At 29.5% G+C, this 20,177-nt stretch overlaps 2 protein-coding genes across 2 annotated transcripts in view; both read right to left on the bottom strand.

Moving 5' to 3' along the window:
* The window catches only part of LOC148226276 (focadhesin), a 600,544-nt gene that overhangs the window by 100,567 nt on the left and 479,800 nt on the right, over nucleotides 1-20,177 (bottom strand). The window lies entirely within an intron of this gene.
* LOC148226289 (neurotrimin-like) overlaps nucleotides 1-20,177 on the bottom strand; it is an 82,979-nt gene that overhangs the window by 25,054 nt on the left and 37,748 nt on the right. Inside the window, exons 3-4 of the mRNA XM_088203576.1 lie at nucleotides 11,761-11,858; nucleotides 8,877-9,084 (exon numbers count right to left, since the gene is read on the bottom strand). Coding sequence (XP_088059702.1) covers nucleotides 8,877-9,084; nucleotides 11,761-11,858 — 306 coding nt within the window. The remainder of the gene's footprint in view (nucleotides 1-8,876; nucleotides 9,085-11,760; nucleotides 11,859-20,177) is intronic.

Genomic DNA, 20,177 nt, shown 5'->3' with positions numbered 1-20,177 from the left:
GGAACGGAGGGTTGGGATTGTTTCAACAATTACGGTTTGCGACTATGTGTATCTGAAAAAGTGGGCGAAAAGCCTTTTAATTGGTGTCGTGTTAAAAAGTCGAATTAACGCATAGCGTTAAAATAATACGAATATTATTACTATTATAAATATTATTTAGTGCCGTGACTAGATTTTTATGTGCACTCTTTAAGGCTTTATTTTTTGACCCCTTACTTTTTTGTTTACTTACGTAAAAATAGTAATAAACCATATACGATTGAAAATCGACTTAGAGATAGATATTCTTAAAATAAATATACTTATACTTTTAGAAGGTCAAAATTATTACAAAGGTAACCTTCGGGTCACTCTCTCATTAAAATAAATCGAATAAGAGATAGATATTTTAAAAATAGACAAATTGTCATCCTTGGATAATTTTTTTTTGTAATCTGAGATGCATGGCATTTTGTATTTTTAATCCTTACGGTTTATTATATAATCCATGAAATATAACTTTGAACTTGTCTGGATGCATTTAGAAATATTTCAAAAATCAGCAGTTTTGCGACAACTGTCGTTAACGGGGGTGTACATTTTCGTTACATTTTTCTCGAATAAGTGTTTTCGCTAATATTTTTTTTTAATAATATTCCTTTCAATGTTTTTAATTATTGTGTATTATAAAGTGACTATAATAAATATTTAACCATTTCAATTAATTTTAAACTAAAATAGTGCCTAATTTTGTGTGGGAATTCAAGTGATAGTGACCAAGACTCATTTGGTCAATTGAGGGATCGTCCACGTGTAATGACACTCGAGAATGATTCTAAGAATTCAGTAGAATATCGAGGCCCAGACAAAACAAACCGTTTGAAGGATTATCGGGTATACATTTTGACACCAATAATATGGGACCGGAAGGATATGCGGAAAAAATGACTGGAAGACGATTTATTCCACACAATTGCAGAGGAAACTACGCTAAAAATTTACACTTAAATAAGTCCGAGAAAAAAGCCAAAAAATGGAAGAATGTATCAATTTCGGAGCTAAAGATTTGGTTCGGATTAGTTATAATCATGGGAATCGTTAGAAAAGGGTTATTATACCTCTATTGGTCTACAAATCCGTTAATCGAAACACCAATATTTTCGATAACCAAAGAATGTCAAGTTCCTTTGCACATTGGGAAGTGTTTCTCAGCATATCATTTTAAAAATAAATATTAGTATTTTGTGCTCTAAATATAAACAAATTTCAGATGTATTAGAATTAAGCAGTGTATAATAAAAATTAGTGTTTTGTGTTTATACACACAATATATTTATCGTTATGAGCTACTATATTTAGTTGTAAAAAGTAACCAACTTGTTTCTGGTGAGTGACATTTTAAAAATAATATTAAATATATAAACATATACACAAGTTTTAGTCAAATAATAAAATGAATTGCTAATCAACTGACTTTGAAACTTTAATCAAATTCACTTTTCAAATGCCTTTTAGAATTTAATAAAATAAAATAGTTTGAGAATTGCTGTTGAATTTTTGTCATAGTTTTTCAATAATCACTAACATTAAATTATAATAATACATATCTAATTAAAATTAAATAATAAAATGATTCGCTTTTCAAGTAGGTTTTAGAATTTAATAATACAAAAATTGTTTGAGAATCACCGTTTAATTTGTGTCAATTTTTTAAATAATCGTAAACATTCAATTACAATCATATACACGTAATTTAAAGTAAATAATGTAATAATTCGCTTTTAAAATTTTTAGAATACATGTTTACTTTCAAGTATGTCTATATTCACCAAATTAAAGTTAAATAATAAATTTATTTATAATTAAAGTGACACAGTTTTTAATAAAATTATTTAAAGTTAAGAGCCACTGATGAGTTTTATTAAATTTCCAAAAAAAGTATGCTTCAATTTCACCGAAATTGGATGATATAAAAAAATTTGACTAATCTAATTTTTTCCAATAATTCGTTGGTAAATACAATTTCGAATTATAATATTTTATGATTAACTTAAATTTTTCGCGGACCTAGTGTTGAGAACCGTTGAGTAAAAGCGGAACTCGATATCATGATATATTTTAAACAATATCCCATTTTTTTTAAATTTTATGTGCACTGGAGCAAAAGATATATAACTAGAATCCAAACAATTAAAATTTATGTATATTTTTAAAAAAGTAACGGTAGTTTAAATGTAAACTTTCTAATTAAATTATCTTGTTAGTTATGTTTGACAGGTTTATTTATTTAAAAAATCATACAAATGGTACAATTATGGTGTACTAATTAAAAGGTATGATCATAATATTATTCTAGCTTCGATGATTTGCTAACCCGCAGCTCACTGATTGCAAATACCTTTGAATGTTGCGATATGTATTAGCAATTCTCAATTAAGCCAACACAATTGTTATAATAATTATTAACCTATTGGTTAAGCGGGATGTATGCATTTATACACACAACTGAATATTTTCATTGTTAATTAATAATAATAATTAAAATAATAATTAATGTTAATTAATAATAATAATTAAAATAATAATTAAATAATAATAATTAGAATTAAGAAATTTAGGTTTTACTCGTCATATCAGCTACCACGACTATTGTAGAATTAAAAAATATGCTACAAAATAAATCTAAAAATAAAAAATATAACCCCTACATGGTTTCCTTTTTTTTCAAACAACAAATTAAACCGCTCGTAAAACTCACGCGTTCTCTAATAATTCTAACTATTAAACTACGCGTTTAACGGTTACGTAGAAAAAAAACGGAGCGAATTTTTTTGCGGAAAATTCTTTAGTGCCTTGCCGAAATTGGGAATTCCCCGCGAAGATAAGTTTCATCCGGGCCCCAATGAAGCTTTACGAGCACATCAAAACGATGCCCCGCCGTGTCTGTACAAGTGTGTGGATGCCCTTAAAGGTTTTATATCGGGCCTGTAACGTGACCATCGAACCTGCATAAAAACGAGCCGGAATTAAACCGAGGACCGTTTTATGGGACACTTCATAAAGTCACTTCGGAAACCTGCCAACTTTGCCCTGAATAAAATTATGCAAAATTTCCGATAAAGAGCGTGTGTAAAAATCACGTATACTCTCACACGGAGGGATGCAGGAGAATTAGCGATTAAATCTTACACTTATATTTGTCTTTAAATTTGACTATATTAAATAGGATAATCTATACAATGTATATACAAGTATATACATATAATAGTTTATTTTTATGTTTATTTGTTCCACTAGAAGCAATATAGCGATATATAAAAATAAAGATTGAGTTTTTAAAAGTGTAAATATGTCTGAACAACAACTCTCTAATGATACACTAGAAAAAATAGCTACGATTATGTGGAAAGCTGTATGATGATGACCCTTTACGAGCTAAAAGGCAAATACGTTGTTGTAATCTTCCTACAGTGAAGTCCTACGCTATTAAATATACCATTATTGATTGTTATGCAAATTTATCGAAACCTTTAAACGGTAATGTTATAATAATATTTAAAAACCTATTTTTCATCGAAATATCTAAAAATTGTTATTTAAAAATATTTAATAAAACCAATCATGCTAAGTTAAAATATACAAATTGATCAAATTAAGATTTTAAGATGTTATAAAAACTTTTACGAAAATCATGCTAAATATAACGATAAGATTCATTTGAAATTTAAGACGTAACTAAGTATAAATTAAAAAAAACATTTTAATGCTTTCTGAAATACTATTACAAATACTATATTAAGTGCTCTTATACCACATTAGTAACATTAAAAAAATATGCAAAAATATATAAAAATATGTATGTAAATATATAAAAATATTCAAAAATATATAAGGTCACTTTATATATCGTTTAAACAAACAAAAAGAAAGAGCAACTTGTCTTGAAAGCGAGGCCACACACAATATAGATGAGAGATCTCAATAATTGCGTTAATATGGAAATATTTTCATTAAATATAATTCAATAAATCTTGCACAAATTACTATTGTTATTCGACTCTTAGTAAGCGATCGTCGGTATGGTCATATTGACCGCTTATTTTGAAGCCATGAACACCTTACAAATATGTGTAGAAAAGCGATGCAATTGACTTGTAAAAATCATCATCTGCAATTCGCCAGAGCTGGCTCGAACCAGCATAAAAAACATGTTACACTAAGTCACAAAAGGAAAAGACTAGCAGAGACGATCCAAAAGACTGCAACGACCCAAAAGACTGCATTACAACATATCCCAGCTGTTCCACCAAAATCACAGCCGGCAATAATACAACTCGACATGCCAGCGATGTCTCTCTAACTCCAAGACCTGCTATTTTAACCACACTGCCTGATAACGGCACCTTAATTTTACTATATATGTGGTAATTTATATATGTTTATTGCTTTAAAAAAATTATATTTTTTTGTACGTCAGAAATGTAAAAATATTCCGAAATAGTTCACAACATGTACTAAAAACCACATTTACTAAGCGAATTTTTCGCTGCAATTGCATTATGTATTACAGATAAGGTAACAAAAAATAATTAAGTGAATTATGCCACAAAAAAATTTAAAGGTCACACTAATAATAATAAATTTATACGAAAATTACACTATAGCCATATTACTCAACAAAGGTATTCACCTGACGTGGTGCAATTTTAAATAAATTTCGAAGCGTAGCTGCAACACTAAAAAATTCGAACAGTATAAAAAAAAACGTTAAGAACTATGCAGTCGAGCACATTGCATTTTTTTGGATTGCTTTTTGGATTGGTACATTAGTAAACGTTAGCGTCAAGAAGATCGCTATTTATAGCAAATCATTAGACATTCGAAAACTAGTTTTTATAGACTAGCGTACACACATCCCACATTTTTGTTATTTAAATAAGTAATTTCAAAATCAAAAAGTTGGTCAAAATGATGAACAAAAATTTGATTTTAAATTTAATTAAACGATTTTAGTGATTTCTCACAAATTTAATTTAGGCTGGATAATCACAAGATTTGTATATATTATTTCAACTTTGACATGGAAGAGTGTTTTTTTTGAAGGAGAAAGTGAAGAGACGTAATTTAATGTCTAAAATTAATCAACAAGTACCTGTTCTTTGTATATATAAAAATTAGAGAAAGCGGGCTCATTGAGCGATTTAATTTCTAGTTCGCCGGTAAACCCACCCGTATGATTTTTATTTTTAGTTTTTATTTCGTAGCGTTTCTTTGACACCTTGTTGTGTGTCGATGGTGCTAACGAGGCCTCTTTGTGCCGTTGTCGTGCACATGATCTATTGTGGCATTGTTGGTGAGAGGTTCGGTTGGGTTGGGGAAACATAATACGTAGGTAGCATGTGCAACATCCATGTGTGGTATTCGACTGCAAAAAGTGGACGGAGGCTTGCGGCGGAGGATAAACAAATGATGCGACACTCGGCACGACAATTACTTTTGTACTATGCCAGTAGGGGATGCAATTGTGTTACAAGATGCAGAGGGATGAGCACCCCCGCCAGACAATTGCTACGTTGCGGGACGAGAGCATTCCGTGCTGGGGACGAGTAATCAGCGTACTGGGATGTGTGGTGATGGGGCTGTAGTGCTGTAAATTCTATAAGAGAATTTATATATGTGATATAAAATATTTAAAATCAAGTCAAAGATTAAAATTAGAAAAAAAAATAATAACAATATTATATAGAAAATAAATAAATAATAATAATGTTAAAACTTTATCTATTAGAAATTTACAGCCTAATTGCATAGCAAAACAGTGAATATGTATTTATATTAAATACATCCTAAAGGCCACTTGCGAATAAGATTAGAATATTTTATTATTAGCATAAGTGTATTTATTCGTTAAATTATAGTATGATATATTTTCATTAAAATAATGGACGTTGAACGTTCAAACATACATGACTAGTATCAAGCTATTTTATTGCGCAGTGATTCGTTTTAAGATATAAATAAAAGTTACATAGTTGCATACGTGAAGTGTGCTTTTATGTATTTCTTAGATATTACTTTAACTGAAAATACGGTTACGCGATCGAATCTTTACTATTATAAATTTATTTTTTGCACTTATTTTCTCTTAATTAAAAGAAATAGTAAATATCGTATATCACCTAATGTATTGTTATGGAGTAGTATTTAAAAAATATAAATATTATTAAATTTAAATCAAGTTATTTGGATGGAGGTAAAATGTAATATTGTAAATAGTTAAAAATATAAAAAAAATATAAATTATAAAAGAAATACCTCGAAGGTACTAAGACACCAGAAATCACATAAATAAAGTACACATTTCATTTCAGGATCAACTAAAATCAGGTTTATCAAAATAAATACTATTTTTTGTCAGCTGCATATAAATGTCATTTCACTATCAAAATCTTCAATTGCCTTATCTACATATTATATATGAATCAGTTTTGACTTGTTATATATCTATTTTCAAAATTCATTTTAATTATACATTAAATGGCTATTTTAAGGAGCTTTAGAAATCGCTCTTATGAAATGGGATAATACACTGAAACATTGTTGAATATATATAAATTGTGATATTGATAATTTAAAACAATAGTTTATAATTAAATTGCCGACTGTTCAAATAACCCAATTAGTAAAATGTAAGCGTGTATTATAAATTACATAATAAATATTAGAGTGATTATTTCAAAGCTCTCAAACATTTTAGCCATGTTAACCATATGCTCGCCAGGGTTAAAATAATTGTTTTGATTCGTTATTTCAATATGATTTGTAGAGATTATTTTTAAGTAAGCGATGGGCTTAAAGATCGGAAAAGGCAACGGACCGACCCACATCCCCATAGTATTGGGCTATTGGCAGACTACAATCACGCTCTAGTGGAACGAACTGTCTGGCAAATAGAACACAGTTCCGGAATGTTCACCTGATTTCCGTTAACTAATTTAACTTGTTTGTAGTCGTTGCCGCTTGATTAATCGCTTGCAGTTTGGGCGGACGCATCAATTGTGTGTGCAATTGCTTTTGCACGTACTAACCCAGCTCTGGGTATACGTGTAAAAGTCTTTAATCTAGATGTAATTTGTATCTATGCAAAGGCTCAATATAATGTAGAATTTTGATTAGAATATACAATTCCAAGGTGCATGAATATTTAATAACTTAAAATCGAATACATTTATATATCGGTGATTTGTCCTGTTTATGTCTTTGACAAAAAAAAATTTCATTATAATTGTTCCTAACATTCAATTAATATCAGATCAAATCAGGCATAGCTGTGTTTGTGAATACCAGTAGATAATCAGGATTTTCTATAAAGAAGGCTAACCATCCTACTAAAATATTTGACGTTTAAATTTGCCTTCGACAGCTTTGGTATTTTCCTTGTTTTGTTTACACTGAAAGTATAATACTTTTAGTGTTTAAATTACATCAGAAAATTAGCACTTTTAAATTTTATATCACGTCAGAATGTCATCACTTTCGGTGTTTGAATCTCGCCAGGGTCCACCAAAAGTCCGAAAGAGTGTGACTTTGCAGCCAAAATAGCCACCGGAAAAGCCAGTAAAAGTTTATTTTATAAGCATTTTTGAATTATTGCATATGTATGAAAATGCAAATGCCGCTTTAGGTGGTGGAGTCATAATGGAAGGTATTGAAAGTCGGAAAGACTTCGTTGGAGAGACGAGTTGAATTATTGTCGGCTGTGATTTGTGTTGTGATGTGACTTGGCGTCTCTGATCGAGTCTCTAGAGCGTCGTTCTATGTCTGTTTGTCTGCCCGTTTGCCTCCTAGTTTTTGTCTAGTGTCACATATTTTATATTGCTGGTTCAAGACAGCTTTGGCGGGCACACTCTTTTAGACACACCTACGATATGTGTTCACGCATTAAAAGTAAAACTTTCAGAACCGACTTTTGGCGATCCTGATCAAAAGAGTAGAAATCACAAATATATTTTTGCGCAGGGCAGAACGCTTTGCCTATTGCGCATCCTTTCCAAATAAAGAGTAGTTTATTTTCAGTACTTATTTAAGAGTGATTAACGTCTCGGAATGGGTGGTTTATGCAATTGTTTAGTCTCAAGATCGTTTTTTGGTAAGAGGACGCGATACAACATAACTAAAAATATTATATTTTTAAAGTACACCAAAACAATAGTAAAAAATATGTTTTATCTCTACAAAGGAAAATTTTCTTTTGTAAGAATGCGACATTTAATTCAAAACAGCCATCTATTATACATGTAATAACAATATATACTAGAGCAGGTGTTTCTCTCACTAGTTGCACTCTAATACAACCGCAAACTAAGCTCTTTCAAGAGATTTCACTGCAGTGAGACTCTGTTTCATGTTTGCGACGCGGTTTTTGTATTTTAGCACACATTCGCATACGAGTTGAAGTTTAATCAACGATCAATGCAATCCAGGGAATGCATTTTAAATTAAATCCCTCTGAGACTAAGATACCGTCTAACGGTATGAATGCTTTAACACTACTTTCACACATACTATAAACGCCGCGTCTTGTGTTTATGCAAAAATTACCAACGAAGTTTTGATGTTGAAATATATGATGTTGCAAACGGTTGGCACAAGTTTGGGGCTGGAATAACACCGTGACTGTGCGAAGTATAAAAGTTTTATGCAAATACAGAGCGCAGAGTTTTGCGCAAACTGTTTGTTATTTATTCATGGCATAATGTGTATAAATTTTTATATCATATTTCGACAGTCGTATATTAAAATATTTAATAGATATACTGTTAAATTAAATAGCTTCACTGCACATATAAATTTATGCATCTGGGTCGTTAATTGGTACTTATACTGTATGCTCTTACCTACTACGTCAAGGTACCCGTGCTGACTCTTCATCGGATCCGTGTTGAGCTGACACATATACCATCCACGATCCATTGGCCTCACTTCGCGTATGTGTAAATACCAAGTCCTGTGATCACTATGACTAACGCTTATCCGCCGATTTTTTGTTATCACGTGACTGTGGATTGTCAATATCGTTTGCGTATCTACCCTCAGCCACGCAACCTGAAACAAAAATATATCACTTTAAAGCGAAAAATATATTTTTAATGGTACAGTTTTTTTTTTATTTTACTGAAACTCCTCTTTGGTTCTCTCAGATGGTCGGTAGCTTTTTTCTAGGCACGAGAGCCGTACACCTCGTTATGGTCCCAGTTATACAATGAACCTAAGTGCATAATCACTGCATCTTGACAACTTGAGTAGAGGTTACATATGACGGAACTCTTTTTGTTGACACTTTGACCTGAGCTCTTAGAATTTTCTTTATATTTCTTTTGAGTGCAGTCTCGCTATGCTCTAACAAGCTTGCCTGTGAGGGTTAAATTTCGTGCATGTAATAATAAAATATTGAAATATTCATATCATAGTATGTTTTATATGTGCAAAATTTTGCGTTATCATTTAAGTTAACAGCCTGAGCGTACAAAAAGCAACTTTTCGTAAGCGGAACAGATGTTTTAAAGTTCTCAAGCGCTATATATACGGGAATGTTTTTTAATAAAATGAAAATTTAATTATATATTCAAACGTTGAAATAGCGTAGCCCATAAGGTCTTCGACTAATAACCAAGAAGCTACGGGTTCGAGTCACGGCTATAGACTCGAATTTGTATTTGTAAAATACTTGCATAAGCTACGTATACATTAATTATTAATTAGATTACACAAAATTGACAAAAAGTATGAATACATTTTTGTCATTAGTATAGTTTTCACTGTTCGAACTAAAACGGGAAAACCTCATTCGCATTCAGGCTATGTAATTTGGTTCAAATAGTTGCCAGACCTATAGAATCGCGGACCACGGCGAAGTTGTGACTTAACAACCCTGTCCGGAAAACTTTTATGTCTTACATTCCGGATATTGGCGGCGTTGTGCATAATAATTACATTTTTTTTGCGCCTACACCAGCTGCTTTCTTCGTTTACACCGCGATATAAATGTGCAATAATTTCACTCCGGAAAAATTTACTGCCTCTTCGCCATCTGCCTAAATATTTTTTTCCGGCGCATATACAATTTTTTTGTAATGTGTTTGGTAGCGAGTGTAGTTTTTTTTATGGTATTTTAAATAATGTGAGATCACATTATCTGAATACTATCATTAATTGCTTATTTGGGACTTTAAGTATTAAATTCATATTTAATGTTGTTGTATATATATTATCTATGACTGTTTTTTACAGTAAAATTTCCTCCTTTAACAAGAAAAGGTATTGCTCTGGTGAATTTCTAATTTCGTTATTATAATTATCTAGCAAACAACAAACACAAATTAAATTACTGATATCATTAATTCAATAATAAAATAACAATGCTATTCTTAGTAGATTATAATATAACTATTCTTGAAAGTACAATAAATAAAAATGTTACTTTCGCTGAAATATCGCAAAAAAATATTTTTGAAGTTGTATCTAGTTACATTTTAATTTTAGCAAAAAGAATAATTACTTTGATTTTATGTATTTAAAAAAAAATATACAATATTGACCTATTAAAATATAATAAAGCATTTTTTTCTGGACAAATGTTAAAAAGAACCATTTAAATCGAGGAATATAATAAATAATTGTTCCATTAAACGAATTGTTCGTGCATTACAATAATAAAAAATGATCAAAATATAAATATATCTATGTTCAATAAAAAATATTAGATTGAGCAACATTTTATTTGTAGTGTGCACTAGAACGAATGATTTGTGCATTAAAATAAATAAGATGTGTATTAACGTTCCATTTGTGTACTAGTGACACTCCATGAACAACTCTCTGTAATGAATATATTTAAAAGGAGGATTATATAAATTGGCAACAAGATTTATCAAACATAAATGTGACCGCTAGGTGACACATGGTGTGCCAAGCGGTCACGCATACCAGACACTAACGGAACGCTAATGCACAGCTTATTTATTTTATTGCACAAATCATTTGTTTTATGACACTACAGATAAAATGTTGCTTAATATAATATTTTTTATTAAATACAAATATATCTATTTATTGCTCATTTCTTATTATTGTAATGCACAAAAAAATCATTTTATGAAACAAAGTATTTATTTAAATGCCTATATGTATTAAAATAATTTCCTGTTAAATCGCGCCAAATGTTAAATGATTCGTGAAAAACAATTTTATCCAATTCATTAAAAATGAAAATAGCAAATTACTACTTCTGTTAATGCGGCAATGTATTTTTGAACACTCACATATTTTTAGTTTTTAAATAGCTTTTTTCTTTTAAAAAAAACAATAAATCTGTGTACACATCTGTCTCTCATTTATTAATTAATGAATGATCTTTAGATCTCACAAATTAAATCAAATAGGTGAAGATACTCTAATATTGCAAATATATATTTTTTCTAGATATAAACTTATAACTGACTTCTTTATAATAGAGAGGTGAGTATACACTCGAGATATTTTTCTTGGCATATTCAAATAGTGTAGTGAGATGAAGCAATAACGCCGAGAATAGCAGCTAGCCGAAGCAAATGCGAAAATGTGGACGGCAAAGTTTTGTGAAAGTTTAGAAGCGAATTTTGTTGACGAAATTGGAACGTTTTTTATTTTTATTTTTTTGCTAAGTTGACCCATAACGAGCAAATGTGCGTACATTCTCACGTGCTCTATAAAATGTGTTATTATTATTAACTATATCGTTACCTTGTAAGCTGACAGGTCTTGTACGACGCACGCAAGGATCGCCTCTCTTCCCACTGGCGTAGTCACGTTGGTTATGGGGGCGCTGAATTTCGGCTCGGCTGTTAAAAATAAATAAAAATATTGTATTATAAAAAAATAATAATAAACAAAGATTAATAATAATCATATTTTATATGTTTTTAAAATTAGCCATGTTAGCAAATAATATTAAAATACATTCTCATAAAAAATATTAAAGGCACAGATTAAGAATTTGTAAGAATATACATTAATATTTGTAGGGGTTTTAGCCATCTGCACCATTTGTTTTAATTAAGAGATCATTGGACCATTTTATACAAACGAAAGAAAACTTGCTTTTAATGTCTCGTAAATTTTTAGTTACAATAGAAAAGAGATCTCGCTGCTAAACAATTGCATTAATAATTATAAATATTTCATGGACCATCTAATAACACATGGTTTTTCGCTAGTAGCTTAATAACATAAAACACTACATTTATATAATACATCATATCACTTTCAAACAGCGATTTTGAAATAAAATTACAAAAGCAATGTAAAAATCACATTTATATTTTATAATATAGTATTTAAATAGGCTTACTAAAATTATGAGAATTTATACAAATACATCTTACATGTTGAATCAAAATCCATAATTACACAGATTTTTTAGAAAAGTGAGTTCATATTGACTTTTATAATAATTGGTAAAGCTACTTAAATTCAATTGAAGTGTTGTGTTTATTGCTTTAAAGTGAAAAGGGCTAACAAAATATTAAAAAGAACCCGTGTGTTTTTCATGAAATACATAATTATATTAATAATTTATTTAGAAGTTTTAGGCAATATTCAAAATAAGAGTAATTAATACCTTAATTAAAATTAAACACAAAGCAGCCATCTAAATAATTCCTGGTATTAGAAGAATGTATACATAAATAGAATTTATATTTTATAATATATAGAATGTATGCAAAAATCTCTCTATATCATAGCTGAGCTCATTTTTTGATATTCTCGAGAATTCTTGAAAATTTTTAATAAATAAAAATATATACATATGTAATTAAAATAATGCTGTATATTATTGTATATATCCTTATGTAATTGATAAACAAAAAACTAGATGATTGTTGCAAATAAACTTCAATAAGATAATAATTTGGTATAATGGACGCGAAAAATCAAGGGAACAGAATTTCTCAATCAACTTTGGTTGAAAAATTTTGAAATTTTTAATAAATATTTTGAAAAATGGAAAATTAAAATCAATCAAATTAAGAGTGAAAAAAATATTTTTATAAAACGTAGACAAACTTTGTAGACAAATCACTTCTCTTAAATAAAGAGGGAAATAAAGTCAAATTGAAAACAAGCGTTAAATATCTAGGCCTTCGCCTGTACTTCAAGCTTAAATTTAATAAAAATATCTTGGAACTTGGCTCTAAAGGGCTTGCCGCCATTGCGGCACTTAGACAAACATTTATTAGAAAAAAAGTTTTTTATCGATAACCAATTAATTAGACCCATTTTAGCATATGCCACACCAGTATTATTATTTTTTCTAAAATACAAGTCATTTAAAACTAAGCTGTAAAAATAATATTAAATACACCTTTTTATACTAATCATAAAAAATGCTAAATAACAATTAAAGAACAGTCATTTTCATATTAGAAAATATTATAAAAATATTTCGCGAAACCATTCTAACCCAACAATCTCGTGTATTGGTGATTATGATAAAAAAACAAATTTAAATACAAGCACAAAATGCAGAAGCACATATTGCTTTAGAGGCTAAAGACAACATATCAATAATTCCAGTTCTCTACTGATATGTATACAGATAATCAGTAAATATATTGTGTTTTTTATTGGCTTCCTGTATTATTTTTTGCTTAAATTGTAAAAGGTTTCATCATTTTTTTCCTTAAATTATAACCACAAGCATTTTTTTTATATTCCTATTTTTTTATTGAATTCAGCTAATAATTAATTGTAAACATGAAACATGTATGTCTGTAAAATTATTTATAAATCAGAAATAAACATATTTAAAAAAATATGGTTAAAATTATTCAATTGGCAACCTATTTTTCTACGAAGACTTAATTACATTTTTTAAGGTATTTTTTGCTGATATTTAGAGGTATGCTCACACGCGTCCTCGTAAAGTTAATCGATAAAAAACTACCTCAAGCATCTCCTAAATATTATCGATTTTTTATTTAGTTTTCTACAATACATATTTTGCGGCTGCGCTTTTCTAACGAGATATGAAAGTCCGACATAAGCAAAATAGTTTCACACTAGCAGATAAAATATGAGAGAAATGCTAAGATATAAAGAGGAGTTTTACTTAATAATTTTACCTCGTAAGTAAACACGTAGAATATAAATTAACAGTAATTAGTATTTGCAAGTATATAATTATTTACGGTTAGCTAACGTTTTTGAGGCTTTTATTGTTCGGCGTGGTTGTAGATGTTATCTTCTTTGCTCAAAAATATTGTTCTTCTCCGGCCCCTATTATTGACAAGTGTTCACAAAAATGTTGTTCCGGCAGGAATATTAAATTTCCTTAGCCTCCTTCTTTCGGCTTGAACGGTTGTTTTAAATGTCTCGGCAGGTGCGCATTATTCAAATCCTTGGCGAGGAATCCATTTTCAAAGGGAAATCGGAATGTACGGCCGTTTCTGGCGCCATAAAAGACAGATTTAAATAATTTCCAAATCGCGAACGAGACGCGCCCCCGTTAAGATAATCATAATACATAATAATAACGGACATAATTCGTCCCCAAAGTATAAATTTCAAATTATAATCAAACAAAATAATCGGCGAAACTTTTAACTGGCAAAGTTTTAAACGCTTTTGTGCGCTGTCGCACCACAGAAGAAGAAGACCACATCGTTTGTTTACGAGCGACAATTTTATAACAATTACTTAAACAAAGCACATTAATAATATGTAAGTGTAATTAATAACACAGCAGATTTAATATAATAATAGCATCTAATTGACAATATCTAAGCCTGTTATACTGTTTGGTATTAATCTTCATCTATTTTCATATAGACAATACTTAAACTTGTTATACGGTGAGAGGTATTAATCAAACTTATATTCAACGTTGACGCACGACGACAACGATACGTGGCACGCATTAGTTGTTTTAAATTCATTATTAGAATGAAAAATTTGCTATAATGTCATCATCGTTAATCGAACGACGAGCAATAGCATGGTAAAAAAGGATAGATAGTTTATCTATCTATTAGTCGATAAATTGCGTGAAACAGATGCTACCTATTGAGTTTTTATTCTGAATGGCATAGGAAACTATTATAATTAACTGCTTTTACATATATGACATATTAATTGTACGTTACTCTTTTTTGTTAAAAACATTATCTGCCGGATAAGAAAATCGTAGTATTGTGATTTTTTAAGCAATAATTTTTTTTTGTTGTAGTTGATATTTATATTTTTTTGGGATTTTATTTAAAACATTATAAAATACATTATAATTACATTTCAACGGGTTAAATGTTATTACACATGTGGCAGATTTTTCAAAGAATAATAACATTGCAGGTTTTTGCTATACTAATTAAATTATTCATGAATAAAAACGCCCGTTCTGAGAAGTGAAATGCTTATAAATATTAATTCTAGGAAGGCTGTAACTAAGTTTTTGACTTAAATTGAACAACATGGACTAACTGATTTTATTCATGTTCATTATATGGCAAATATTACGTTGATTAAGAAATCTAGATTTAATAAAAATACGTAATTAAATAAACTATATTTTTCTACATCGATTATGTTATTTTATCTACACGTTTAAACTTATAATTAAATTATACAAATTTTAGTTTTTAATGTAAAATATTATATATTGTGTACTCAATTAGACATATCAGAAATCAGTCTGGACTAATTATTGAGAATTGCTTATCGAAAATGTTTGATTATTACTATGACATGAAAACTATTCAATAACAGTATATATTTATATATAATTGTTTTATAAATCTACATTTTAATACTTTTTAATAAACTATAAAAGGACAATAAAAAAAAAATTAATAAATCAACTAATTAGGAGTCTTTGTGTCAAATAAGCTTGTTTCGTGTTAGAATAAAAGTTGATGATTATTCAAATAATTTAAAATTAGTTTTAGTATTGTAAGATTTAATATTTGCTTTGAAAATGTTACTATGAAAAATAAAAATAATATTACAATAAAGCTATATTATATTTTAAGCATGAAACATTCTGTTTCGGTATCCAATTTTATGACTGCTTATTAATTATATTCATTGACATAATCAATTCTGAGAATCAATTATGTAGTACCTATTAGAAGTTATCTTGATTCACGTTGAAGAAGATCAATGCTTATCGCGATACTAATTATGCGTTTAATAGTATCGTTGATTTATTGATTCTGTTGCTCGTAAATGTTAACTAAGCACGAATTTGGCTTTATTCAACACATTGTTTCACTTTTAAAGCTTGCTTCATGTTTTTGCAAGAAAAACTCAACGTTTCTGGTGGTTGCCACAATTCTCCTGTCTATTTCAACGTCTTACCATTGAATATTTTACGGAAATGTTTCAATATGATCCCAGGGGGGAGAATTTCATTTCAAATAGAAATATGGCAATCTTTCTCATGTGCATTGTTGTGCAAATAAATGTATGTTAGAATTTTATTTTATTTAAATTTACTCTAAAAAGCTACATAAAGCATTATTTATAATAAAGTTATACTTGATAATATACCTAATGAAATTTAATTATAGTTATATCCCTTATTTTAAAACTATATTTTTTAATTATTCTTCTAGGTGAAATAAAATTATCAATGGTAGTAACATTTTCACTTAAATCACATTGAGCAATTATATTTAATATCGTCTGAGTCAATTGAGAATTAAAGCCGCTTGAACAAAAAAAATATATATTTAGAATAAACTTTTAATTGTTTTGTAATAGTATCGGGCTTCAAAGTTAAAGCATTAAACTTTACATTTTATCTCACAAATATTTAAACCTTTGCTATATTTTAAATAGCGCAATAGTCAGTGATTTTTGTAAATCAGCAACATTAAGGGATTTTGGATACGAGTCATAAAATTAAATAAAAATACCACCATATGTTTGAGACAATAGTGACAAAAACTAATAAATTTATATTTAAAATAATTATTCGGATGTTTTATAACTTCCTTCATTTTAAAACCGAATTTTATCTGAAAATAATAGCAAACATTTTGCTCTCGGATTAGATTAATCATTTGCAATAATTTTCAACTTTTCGTTAACTTTATGCTCTTTAATGACGTTGTAGCAAAAAAACTTTTTAGTAGTAATTTTAAAGACTTGATTGCATTGAAATATTTAATTGAACTAATAATTGCTTATACTGAATCACAATATCTAAGAAATATAAAAGGGTTTTGTTTTTAGAATAAAATTATTCTATAAAAAGTTTAAGAAGCGCGGTTTAAGTGCACGAGCCGGGCATGAGTATCCGTTTGGTGGATGATGGTTTCGGTGAACTATAAAAAGTAGTGAGCATACAGCGACGGAGCTGTAAAACTTTTTTTGTGTCATAATGGTGAGGCATGACTCCTAACGTAAGTTTTATATGCCGAAAGTTAAGCCATTATCGCACTCGGCTAACTGTAAAATATTTTGCTCCCGTTAGTGGTGCTTAATTTTCAAAATATAATAATATGTACTAGTGCGCGTCAGGTTTTTTTTATGTCACCTTAAAAAAATTGACACTGAATTTACGAGACCAGATTTTTATGATTTTTTGAGGATAGTGCACGTGTCGCAGTTTATTTTCTGGGCTGGCAAAAAGGAAAAGAACGTTTGTGTGTATTTTTTGCGTTTGGGGCTCGCGGCCGGCCGCAAAAAGTCTAGCTTGGCCATGGCCCAAGTGGGACCCTATATAATTTAAAAAAACGAGGCTTTCCAGCAATGCTATCTGCACGAGGAGGCAGTTTGTTCTGGCGAGAGATGACTTTGTCCGATGTTATGCTGACGAGACTTTGCGTTAAGCACCGCAGGCATTAACATTTTTAAAACTTTTATTATTGGGACAATTGTGAATGCACTTTCGTTTCAAAATTAGGTCGAAAGCTAAAATTTACAAAAACAAAAACAAAATAAACATACAATAATATGTTACAAGATATTTCGATAAATAAATAATACATATAGGAACATACTTTTAATCGAAGCCAAACTAATATACAATATAAAATCCCAATAAATCCATGATCATTCTAACTTCAACAATCAGTACAAAAAATCGATCATATAATGTATCTTTTTAAATACAACACACTATACAAAAAAAATCGTATGTTAACTTCCACGATACTTCCATATCATTATCTCCCAGAGCACCCAGAGAAAAGCAATAAAAAAATCACAAGCCCCACCAAAGAGCCATATAAAATTACTTAATAAGTCACAGTCACAACTAGTCTAAAGCTTTTTTTTAAATATCATGGATTTATTTTTCTTATAAAATCGGTAAAATATATACTTCTTACACTCCTAATTTAATAAGATACTCAAAAATACGTGGCGGCTAATATATGCAGAAGAGCAAAAATTAACGGAATTTCAATGACATGCAGAACTAAGAGCTAAGAAATAAATAAATGGAAATTCTAATGAGTCTCAAAAACCCTTGTCAAATGGATAATAATATGTGGCTTTAAGTTAGTTAGGATATCGGGGGCCTATACGTAATTCAAGAACCTGCATTTAAGAGAGAGCTTACGCCATATAGCGACCACAAAGATTACAACTACGTAGGGCCCCAATAAATGCCCTCCAGACATAGAGCTGTGCTACGGAGACTAGACCCCCAGAGGGCCTGCTACTAGAGAGAGCACGTGTTACTACGCCTATCTTCTGTCCATTATTGGTGACGTTAAATATTTTAAAATATTTATATTAGTATCATATTTAAAAAAAAAAAAAATTAAAACATGATTGGTGGCAAAAATGTGTATTCTAACAAATTAGTTTATACAGCTATACATCACAGGTAGACGTAAAAATCAAGCACAAACCAACATATTATATATGTATGTATAATATATCACTTAAATAATTTTAATCAGTACGATTGATTAATGGTAGAAGTCGCTGACCATTGACCTTAAAGTCCTGGGTTCGAATTCGATATGAACCTCAGTATTTTTCTATTCTTAGGATATCTGCGAGATCTGAATTAATGATTAATATTTAAATATATTTTCTAGCAATCATCACTGATTAGATTAATTTAAATTTTCCTTATCTCACGTATGAGTATCATAATGATTAATTAATATCGAGCTAGTTCGAACATTTTAAAATATTTTTTTTGGTGGTGATACAGAATTACAGAATTAGAGCGATTTGGATAAACCATAATAACAACCTCAGATTTGTTATTTATTTGCAAGTTACTATTTTCTGAAAATAATTTTATTTATTTATTTACTTGACTTATTTAAATAAATGACAGCTGTGTAGGCTGTAATGTATATTACGTAAGTGAAGCTAGAAAGTTGAATGTATGGATAATAGGTTATCTCAAGTAGCACAAGCTTGTAACTGAATGCTTAATTTTGAATAAAATTATGACTTGCAAAAACTTTACCGGAACTCATCAACTATGATTGTCTCTAGCGACAGCCCAGGTAGGAAGTCAAGTGAAGCATCGGTTTGCGCACAGTGGGTCGATGTGAAACTATTTAATTACGTTAACTAAAACTCCTGCGCATTGGTTTACTTCAGAATAAAGCTCTTGTACAAATTGAAATACGTATTCGAAAACTCAATAAGCAGCGCAGCTTTAATTTAAAAAGACAAAGAAAGGGATACTAAAGCTTTTGGTTTGATTCAAAACATGGAGCTTTAGAAACTGCTATTTTGGGGTTGAATAATCTAAGTGATTCTGTAGTTGGTTTGTGATTTAATTCTAAAAGTCAGACATTAACACGCCATATTTAACTGTTTTAGCTGGTTACCTAATGCTTTCAATAATCATTATTATGCTTATTAAATTACATATACAATTGCGATTCTGATTGATGAGCAAAGGAGAACATTATAAAAACAGTCTAAAATTAGCTTATAATTTTTAATATATTTGAGTTATTTTATCTTTTAATCAAAATAATATCAACATAAAAGTGCAAATTGGAGTACACTATAATTAAAGGTTGAATATAGAACGTCAGTTATGTATAATTTAATGTTGATTATAATTAATATGCTATGCATATTTTAATACCTACACCAGTTTAAGCAAACGCGTATCCTATTAGATAATCATTCATAATTAAAACGTCACGCGTTTATCCCGCATATTTCTGGCTAAT

Source organism: Plectrocnemia conspersa, unplaced genomic scaffold (assembly GCF_051122295.1).
Source record: "Plectrocnemia conspersa isolate PC_06_02 unplaced genomic scaffold, ASM5112229v1 ptg000014l, whole genome shotgun sequence".
Taxonomy (NCBI): domain Eukaryota; kingdom Metazoa; phylum Arthropoda; class Insecta; order Trichoptera; family Polycentropodidae; genus Plectrocnemia; species Plectrocnemia conspersa.
The sequence above is the reverse complement of the archived record's forward strand: the minus strand, read 5'-3'. Positions and strand labels throughout refer to the sequence as shown.